The following is a 10,769-nucleotide window of genomic DNA, read 5'->3' as shown; positions in this document are numbered from 1 at the left end:
GATATTAATTAGTGCATTGTAATTTACAAGGTATCATAATAACAGTTATAGTTGTGGCATAAACTCCCCAGTCTTTGTGGCCGAGCTTATATGGCCATTGTATTTTATACAATACGTCAATACACACTAATTATAAGCATCCAGACTATGTTTTAGTTATTTAAATTATTTAAAATAAATTTTATATGAATAACATCAAATATAAATTTATATAATGTAGGTATTGTATTTTTTTATGATATTGCAACATTTCAAACATTTTGTTGGTTATATTTTTCACACACTTGCTTAAAGATAATAAGAAGTAATTGTTATTTCTAAGTGTAATAACTGTGTTTGAATGTGTATTATATTAGATTATTGTTAACCAACTTTTTTTTATTCTACACTCCCTTGTACATTTTCAAAAACGTTATACCTTCTTCATCACTTACATTTTCTTTTAAGTTAATGAAGTTTTTTTGTTGGTTATCATCAAAATCAGTTATATGAGATAAATTACAAAATAGGTATAAATAGCCGTATAATTAGGAATAACTTATTGTTATTGCGAAGATCTTAAATTTGCTCATTTTATTATATTTTATTCTCACGATTTTGCATCACAACATTACTTTTCATCCACCCATACAGTACCTCAATTCCTCCCTGTATTAAATAGTATTGTTATGGTCAAAAGCGCTATACACTCACTATTCGATACGTCAATTCACGACTTATGAAAATAGTCCTTTTTAGGATAGTAAATACAAAACTAACTCCAGACCAGCAGAAGGTAGGTAGCCTAATCACTAACACCTCGCATGATTGGTCACATCACGAGAAAAACCCTCTCCCACTGATCTTCTAAACAGTCGGGAAGACCAAAATAACAAATAGAGTTACAAGGTATCATCCATTCATAACGACACACCATAATATTACAAAGTCCCAGCGAAAAATGCAATTCTCTATTATCATAATAAAAAACTGGTGATTCGTCCGACCAACGAACACCAGTTGTTATTATAGTTAATGCGAATACGGTCGTCGGTTTCAATACGGATTGTATACTGGCTCATTTCAGAATTGAAATTTTACAGAAGTTCACTTACAGTGCATTTCAAATTTAAATTCTGTGAAGATTCATTCCATATTATATATTTTGTGTATTTTGATAGGTACCTATAATACAATTATGTAATGTGTTAGTGTTAGAATTTAATGTTATAATCTATTATAGAATTATCTCTAATACCTAAATAAAATCATACTGTTTTATTCAAATGTATTACTAAACTAAACGATACCTACTGTCCTATTCTAAGCCCTTCCTAAGGTGCTGTTATCATGTGGTTATTTATATGTACTATATATTACTGTCATTTATCTCCCTTGAGATTTTAAACATATTATATAATATTATACTTAATTTCTAAGCTTCATTTCATAGCCAGATAGCCTACTTTGATACACCAAATAAAATAAAATTCTCTACAATTATTAAATTGAATATTAAAATTAATTATTTCGATCAGAGAGTCGATTATTATTATTCACGTAATGTTGGCCTTGTGTTTTATTTAAACACTAATTAATGATTGGAATGTTTGAAAATATAGTTGGTAATACAAGAAAGTTTTGTTTAAATAATTAAAAAAGTAAGAAAAATCATAATTAAAAAAGTTGTATAACTTTTAAAGATTTATGGAATTAAGAGGCGTTACTAAAATACATTTTAAATTCTTTGGTTAAACTAAAGTATTTATGTTAAAATAATACATAACATAGCTTATAATAACCATATAAAATAAACTGTATAGCTTGGCGTGACGCGATGTCTACATTCAATTGGGTATGAGCTATGCGTGTATGGCACCGGCTGGTGTTACTAGTTTCCTTATGGGTGACCATCCTAGAGTTTTAGTAAGAAATCCTTGCCACACATACGTACTTACCTTAATTCTAATAAAAAACAAAGAAAACTAACTATTATTGAGCTGTCGTTTTTATTTGTATTTTAGAATGAAGAGGTAGTGTAATTATTCCATTGCAAGGCAATATAATTAATATAATTCCCCATTAATTGTCTAATTATGTTTATTATTTGTTAGACACTTCTACTTAATGCAATGATTTTTAGTTAAAACATATTTATATAGGTAATTTTAATTTTCAAGCATAATTTAAAATATGTAAATTAAGTTTGGAGAGTATTGCTATTCAAATTAAATTCTTGTTCATAACATACTATTCATATTATATTATTATCTTTATATATTTTTTTATATAAATCCGGAGTTATATAGTTCAAGATACTAAATACTGTATGAAATAGGTGTTTGGAAAACGATAACAGTTGAGACTTGAGGAAGAGACCAGAGTATACGCACTGGGTACCTTTGTTTTATTTACTTGGTGTCTGGATATTGATTAAATATAGGAATGCACTGACTTTACTGAGGTTATGCATTAATGTAGTAATGCGTAAACAATATTTGGTGATTTTAAATATGGACATTAATTAAAAGCTTATAAGTTATGATGTAGATTCAGTGTGCACCAGCAATGGTGGTAGTATACAAACTATTTGAATCATTCTTAACTGTAAAGCATACAATTGTTATAATAATATAAACATGACGAAAAAAAGATTGATATTTTTAAACGTAATTAAAACAGAAAACGATTTAAACAAAAAAAATAAAATAAAATACCGGAAAACAACAAATAAAGGCTAACAATATATATGAAATACCGACGAATTAATAAAAAAAAACAACTTAACATTAAATCATTAAATAATTAATGCCAATTTATATGTATCATAAAAATAAAATGTATATTTCTATTTATACATTGTTCAAGTTACATTGTTAATTGTTATTAGTTGATATAACCATCATGAGATTTGATTTACAAATCGTATTATAATTCTTCTGAAAATAACAATGAAATACTATATAGACATATCTGGAGATGTATTACAACTTACGAGGTCTCTACTCGAACGTCTGGAGCATATATTTTCAAGTTCGTACATATCAGGCCCAATTGTAATAACTAAATGTTATTGTACTTTAATTCCTCTAAATTGTATAGGTACTATTGTAAACGATAAAAAACTCAAAAATATAATATTATTTTCATCAACTAAAACACAAAGCGAGATAGAAGAATAACATAAATAATTGAAAATATAATAAAACATATTTTATCAATTATTTTAGCAAATATCTGTCTTTTGTTAAACTCTATATATTGTAAATCTATTTCTTTGTCTTCGTTTTGAATTCGGTTGCTCGACGATGGTTCCTGTGAAGATCAAACAAAATTTGTTTTTATGAAAATTTAATCAGTCATTATCATTTACATTGTACACACACACATACACGCACACACAATGGTATTATGTTTGTAGTAATTATAGTGTCTTACGTTCACTTCCATTGCCAGGAATTCCATAAATTTGGATTGAACGATGCTTGAAATTGGTTTTGAGAGTGGTTTCCGTATTATTGTCATATTTTTTACCACCACTGATATTATAGCTGTCAAAACTATCAGTGCCAGACTGTACGTGTAGTATAAAGCTATAGTAAATAAGACAGACATTTTTTTTACTATTATACCAAACGCAATTTAATTTTTCAACGAGTTACAATCACATTTCTTTCTCGAGAAAGTATTTCCATTTACAACTGGAATGTTGACAAAATAATGCAACGTTGACTTTATACTTACATATTAATGGGACTGTGGATAGTATCAGAGGTATTTTCGAGTACAGAATCTGTAGAACGACGACAACAATTAAAGCGTTGAATAGGCTTATTATCAGTTTGTATCTGTAGTCATCTAGCGAAAGCCAAAACACTAGTAGATTCAATAGAGCTGTACCTGTGTGTGCGAGAAAACAAACTGATAATAATAATGTGGGTACATCCTAAACAATTTTTACGCAGGTAGGTTCCTGTTTACGCATTAAAATATAATATTCATATTCAAGGTAACGAAAATATAGCCATATAGGTGATGTGCATGCACGTAGTTGAGACGATGGCGTAACAGTGTACCGAATAGGATAGGTAATAAAGTTTACGGGTATTGCCAATAATATACTTATTCGGTAATAAGTAATAACTTTAAATTTGTATTATATTATTGTCACCCCGCAGGAGTCAACATGCGTTGGTTTTTATGAGAAAAAAAATACACTTGCATAAGGCCGGTACGAAAACCACCGGATGATAGGTATTGGAGTTACGATGGACGGTGATGTTGTACTCGACGTGGCTGTATGGATCGTTAGGGCAGCACGAATAGAGTTTTGTAATTTTCTCGCTGGAAATTCGTAATATCTGCCATTCCGATTGAGGTGAATGGATTTCGATCTAAACAAAAAGAAAACAAACCAGCATTTTTGATCTGTTCTTGCATTGATTTGGGCGCCGCGCGCCGTCTGCAGGGTTTCTAAATTTGGAAAATTATCGAGCGAAAGACCTCGTGCGCGGTGTCCGTCATATTTATCGAGTTCGTGCTGTACACCCACGATCCGATTTTTAACATTCCGGTCTGCGTATCGTAAGGCCAATGGGTCATGTCAGCTCTACAGTATATCCTGTATTGCACGGGCTGTACCCACAAGACGTCTCCAGTGTTGAACACGATGCTCCGGGTGTTTCCGTCCACTATGGTGTTGGCCTCAATACTGGAACCATAATATAATAATATGGCAATGAAAAAACAAGGTGATTTTGTCCCACCATCGTATAAATGTGATTACGAGTGGGTTATTGGCAGGTATAATATTATTATAATCTTTTGGTTTTGTGAAATTTATTTGCCCATTTTTAAAAAAACCTGGACAAGTAAATGATAATTTTTGATTGAGTTAAGTTAAGTTGATGGAAAACATTTTAAAAAGTTTAAAGTTAATAGTTATAGTAACTTTTTTCAAACCCAGTTAAGTTAACTTACAATTAACTTACTAACATGCTGAATTTGTTTAAAAAATATATATTAATAGTTAGTTATATGATTTATAAAAAGTAAATGTTTATACAATATGCATCATCAGTGACAATTTCATTATATTTATTATTTAATTATTTATAAATCAACATAAATTGGATTTAATTAAAAAAAACTCGTTATAGCTTATATAAGCGTATATCAATGAAATTCGTTAAATTAAAAATTAAATTTCATAGTTAAAATTAACTTAACATTAAATTTTTATTCGTTTGAACCCAAGATTGCATTTTATACAATCTATATAATATTTATAGAAAATAATAACTATGAATAAATCATGCATTTTTTTTAAGTAGGCACGTATAAACAACGTAGTAAAACGTTTACTTGTTCGATGCTGTTTTCCAGTATATGGTATAAGGATAGTTGTGTGTGTAAATTATTGTGTTTTTCCATATCGTTTATTGTTTTATTAGTAGGTAGAGTCCTGGTACCAACGGGTGAATGTTCGTACAAAATGTTTGGAAATAAAAAAAGGTTATTTAAATATTGAATTTGTAAAAATTATTTTAAGTTTAAAGTAATTTTTTCATAGGAACTCATAATTCTTATATTTTTTTAGAAATTATCACTGGATTTTCGCATACTTTTTTGGATAGTCTAATTTTAATATCGGACTGGCTCTAATAAGCCCTCCAAGCCCAGCTCCCAAATTGTGCCTACATATATGGTGCAAATTTAAGTAATCTTTAGTGCTGTAAAATCCGAGCTGTTTATTGGATATTTGGACATATTATACTTGTTGTAGGCCATGAGGTCTGGATGCCAAATTTCGAAGTGTTCGAAAGTGATGTAATTGACTTGATCGTAATCGTTCGGGTTCCATGTCAGTCGATCGTCAATCCACGTCTGCAGAACAGAGTGCATTACTTCACTGATTATACATCCGAGTTTCGGGATGATAAACATAATATAAATTAGAGCTATGAGCTTCATAAAACCTAACATTATAAGTTATAACATAATACCTCTATCCCTCATTAAAGGTGTCATGATAAGCTACTTACCACTTTTAACCAGGCGTAAATGATCATATGAGACGATTCGTAATTCTGTGAAATTTCAACCAAAATCAAAACTGTATTAGTTAGGTACAGTTTTGGGAGAATAACTGTATGTACACTTAAGTATGAACTTAACCAATTCCACGCTGTTGAATACAGTGTTAACTTTCATGGGAACGCGTTTTTTACTTGTAGCGGGCACTACTACTTTATCGTAATTTTTTAACAGCTGTTTTCTCAACTCGTGTCCAGCCGTGATGTTTTCGTCTGGTAGTCTTGAGTTAGCTGTTGATCATATTTTATTAGAGACATCATAATTATTATTATAATGAAGTTATTTATGTACATTGTCCGCAAAAAGTTTTTAAACCTTTTTTAAATTGAAATTTATGATGTGAATTAAAGTAATATTTTATTTTCTTGGGCACAAATAGGGTTCAAGTTAAGAATAAGTTTTTGATTGTTAAAAATCTAATATTCAGTGAATATTGCTCTAACATTTAACCGATACTTGCACTGTATGCGATACTTGTTTCGGGATTCAATTTCTCTAAATTTAATGATTCTCTACTTAAAATTTGTCTGAATTATAATGTTATACAGCCTGTAATAGAAGCGCTCGATGAAGGTCTATTGTAGCGGATTTATACTGTTCCAATTTTTACGAATAAATTAAAGAAATTTCAAATCAAAATGATTCCTATGCATAATATTATTATTTGATAAGACTTTGCGTCCAGCGAAATCGTGGTAGGTCGCGCTTGGACGACGATCGTTAAATTTTTTCCCTGATAAAAGTCTCCATTTGAAAATATTTTAAAAACCTTCGGCGAGTTTACTCTGTCCAGCGAGATGACACTCCGATTCAACACATCCCCTGCCACCGAGATCGATTTCACTGCAGGCTGTGTCGCATGCAGGGGATCTGCAAAAGAACCGATTTTCGTCTAGCTGCGTCGTGTCTCTCGTCGGACAGACTATAATTTAGTCGTGGGTATGATTGTTGGCATTTTTTCGACCTCAGCTACAGTACATCGGACTGAGCTGAGACTGACGTAACGGCCGAACACACCAAATCGCACACCACTTGGACAAATTTAACTCATCGGTCGTGTGCCGCATTTTTTTAGTTTTCCGAAAGTCTATAACGCAGTGCAATATAATTTTATAATGTTTTTTATTTTGTTGATTTACTTGTGTCACCGGCCGCACAGTACCCGGCCAAAAAGATCAGGAACAATCCCGACCGTAGACCGTCCATCGTGATGTCTGGTGGCAATATTGGCACTAGAAACAGTGACGGAAAATACTCGGTGGACCTTATTCAACGGTGTCGAACCTGCAAAATGATCTTGAAATGAGGTACAGCGTTCAGATTTATAAGCTAGTCTACTATAGACGTTTTGTACATAAATCTAAATTATTAAATTCGAACACAGGATATTGTACATATCATACCTATTGTACTTATATAAATATAATATGTATTTCAATTAAACCCAATCATCGTAAAAGTTCGTGTACGCACTCGTTGATTTTTTTATTTTTATTAGACATGCAGATATGCATATTATTGTGTCTGATAATAGTATGTAGTGATTCTGCTATACACAATATAATATCTGTGCCAGCATAACTAACAATAAGTCTATCATAATATGATAATGTGCGTAGGCATGTCCCATTTGTGTTGACTTGCGCGATAGACATGCAGTGGCAAACATTTGTATTTAACCCAATGGTCGGGATGCTACTGTTTTTTTGTAGCGTAGCATGTTAACGCTGCAGCTACTCCCCCCAGAAAAGTAGCTTGGTATCCCTATATCTACTTTCTTAAAAAAATTTAGTGCTTTGCTTCTAAATTTATTGTTTAAAATATTTAACGCTCTACTTTTACCCTAAATTTTTTTAGGAAGTACTAATTGAAAATCGGTTGTTTGAAAATTGTATACTTGGTCATTGGACTGGATTTAACTACGCGGGTTGATCGAAAATTAAACCAAAAAACATTGACAAATATATGCATTATAATATTACATTCGAATTTTTTAATTTGTAAAAAAAATATTTTATTAAAATATAATTATTTGTCCCTATTCTAAGATGCATTGTCTCATTATCTGCTATGACTCTTTTTCATTGAATATAAAGTCGTGTTAAATTCACCGGGAAACAATGAAAACATTTCTTGTACGTAATTCGAGCATAATATATATGGATTGTTGAAATATCGGTAAAATCATATACTTCACCGTTGACCAATAGGCCAACCTCATGAAATAATAGTTTTTTTTTTATTAATTTCATTTCAATTTTACTTCATAATTACTCAAGTATAACTGCCTCCAAAACAAACGAAATTATCGTTTGTACCTATGTATATATACGTATACATACAAAATATGTCCAATAATAATTGTACGTATATATACTGTTTATTTTTTATATTGCTATCAATTCATATAGTATCTACATATATAGTATTCAATTACTGTTGAATGTTCAAATAGAATGTTGTTGCATACGTCTTGTATATAATATACGTTCCAAATTTCAATATGACTTAATCATTTTGTTTTCATCATCATTCCCATGTACGATGTAACCCCGGGCGAATAAAATTGTATACTTACTTTATTGTCCACGGTCACATCAGCTGCGTGGTACGTATACTATATTACTATACATACGTACATACTAGTACTATAGTATGTATACAGTTTACCGTATCGGTATGCATAATTAATGAAGATATTTTTACTATGACTGCCGCAATAGTTTATAGCTAAAGGGTTTGCTTACGTGTATGGTCTGAAAGAAATTGCGCTGATGTTCAACATAAATTTGATATGCTGATACGGTGGGTATACATGACACTTTAGACTTTTTCATCACAATCTTCGTACGAATTACTTTTTACACCGATATGTTCACAGACCACTGAATGCATTTTCTCGAGATATGTGAGAAGGAGCTGCAAGCGTAAGTCTCCTTGGTTCTCTTGTCTAAGCCACTGACATACATACTGAACGTCAATACTTAAAACTATGGTCCACCAAAAGTGGAAGTCCGAACATCGCACATACCTTATTGCAGGCCACGAAATACGCTATAATATATTGTTCCTTTGAAAACTTGTCATATTAAATACCTATTCAGGAGCTTATCGGGCCCGAGGGTGAAACTTTATGAAGGGGCCCCTTAAACTAACCAGGGATAATAATTATTGAACTCGATTATTGAGGACCCCTTGGGCCTCAATGTGGGTGGCAGTGCCTATACACTTTTGCGACTCTGTGGACAACATATTTTGTCAAATCTGCTGGTACCTATAGGTATTAATTGAAAAATTTTGCCCAAATAGACTTTCGTGTAATATGCATAATAAAGTAATTATTTCGTTATATATAATACAATCACGAACTGATTTAAGCAAAGTATTAATTAAAATAAATATTTCATAACCTAAGTAGTTTTTATATTTAAAACTAAATTATAACATTATAAAAACAGCTGATAAGACGCTAACTTAATTATTTAACCACGTTACTTTCGAAGAATTTTTTCAGGTTGTAAAATATGAAGCACTTATACAGATATTATAATACTATCCATACAAATTATAAATTATAATCAAACTAAATTTTACATTGAACATAAAATTTGACTATTAATATTAGGATCTAATGTAATAAACAAGTTTTTTTAATTCTAAATATTTTGTTGGTTGTTTCAAATTTGTTATAACCACAATTTTGTGCATACAAATAGACAATTCTGCGTACGATATGTACTAACCTTGAATGATAATAATTATTATTTTTCAAATCACTTAAACAATAGTTTTCAATTAATCACTGATTCATTTTTAAATTATGATACATATTTATTTAGTTTAAATGTTGGTAAAAAAAATATTACTATCAACACGATATTGGAAGATTCTTGAAAAAAATGTAAATTTTTTAAATTGACCGGAACTCATAACAGAGCATCATTATTATGATATGCTAGCCTTTTTTGTGTCTTCATAGGTTGTGTTATCTTTTCGAGTAGTAAAAATGTTTCAATCTTCAACTTTGAAGCTGGTTTCTAGTAACAAATTGGATTTAGTTGGTACTTTGGGGGTTAAAAATACCAGGAATATTTACTCAATACCAGTTTTCATAAGTTATAATTGTAAGTAAAAATTCATGAAAATTCAATATAAATTTCCTATAACAATATTAATGCAGTAACCAAAACATATTGAAAACACATACCCAAGAACAGTTTTATTAGAAGCTCGATAAAGATATTTTCGTTTGGTATTTAATGAGTTGCGAATCATTGATATTTATTATTTAGTATTATTTACCCAATACCATCCGTAGGTATTATAATTTATAAGTACTTATCTATTTATACTTTAAAGTTGAAATGATTGTAGTTTTTTTCACATCTCTGATTGTAACCAAATCTTAAGTGGTAGCCGGTAGGTATACATTAATTAAATATAATTTAGGTATTACGCGGGCTTGGAATCAAAGAGTTCTATATCAAAAAATTTCAAAAATGGTTTTTTTATCTGTTCAGTCAAGATTTATTTTTCTCTATCTTTTAGTCTTAGAAAAAATTTAATCGATCCCATATTTAAAAAGTTACCAGAAACAAAAGGTTCTATGTGACCCTTATCCAAACAACGTCTTGGATACATCGATAGAACATTTTGTTTTTAAATGTATATTTGAAACAAAAAGTGTTATCTAA

At 30.4% G+C, this 10,769-nt stretch overlaps 1 protein-coding gene across 1 annotated transcript; it reads right to left on the bottom strand.

Annotated features, from left to right (window-relative positions):
* Nucleotides 1-2,973: 2,973 nt before the first annotated feature.
* Nucleotides 2,974-7,593, bottom strand: LOC111039031 (acetylcholine receptor subunit alpha-like 1). The gene is made up of 10 exons (XM_022322309.1): nt 7,479-7,593; nt 7,215-7,359; nt 6,157-6,305; nt 6,024-6,068; nt 5,756-5,865; nt 4,483-4,690; nt 4,202-4,373; nt 3,724-3,879; nt 3,418-3,572; nt 2,974-3,294 (listed from the first exon to the last, which is right to left on the bottom strand). The coding sequence occupies exons 2-10, from the start codon at nt 7,279-7,281 to the stop codon at nt 3,133-3,135; spliced, it is 1,224 nt and encodes a 407-aa protein (XP_022178001.1). The 5' UTR covers nt 7,282-7,359; nt 7,479-7,593; the 3' UTR covers nt 2,974-3,132.
* Between the last annotated feature and the right edge of the window lie 3,176 nt (nt 7,594-10,769).

Source organism: Myzus persicae, unplaced genomic scaffold, assembly GCF_001856785.1.
Source record: "Myzus persicae strain clone G006 unplaced genomic scaffold, MPER_G0061.0, whole genome shotgun sequence".
Lineage (NCBI taxonomy): Eukaryota > Metazoa > Arthropoda > Insecta > Hemiptera > Aphididae > Myzus > Myzus persicae.
Note: the sequence above shows the minus strand (reverse complement) of the source record. Positions and strands in the feature narration are given on the sequence as shown.

Bases quoted from the DNA above. Each gene is read 5' to 3' on its own strand.
- LOC111039031 (XM_022322309.1), bottom strand. From the start codon at position 7,281: ATGGACGGTCTACGGTCGGGATTGTTCCTGATCTTTTTGGCCGGGTAC. The intron at 4,691-5,755 runs GTATAATATGTC...TTATGGTTCCAG, and splicing joins GACCTCATGGCCTACAACAA to TATTGAGGCCAACACCATAG. The intron at 4,374-4,482 runs GTCTTTCGCTCG...CTTTTTGTTTAG, and splicing joins TGACGGACACCGCGCACGAG to ATCGAAATCCATTCACCTCA.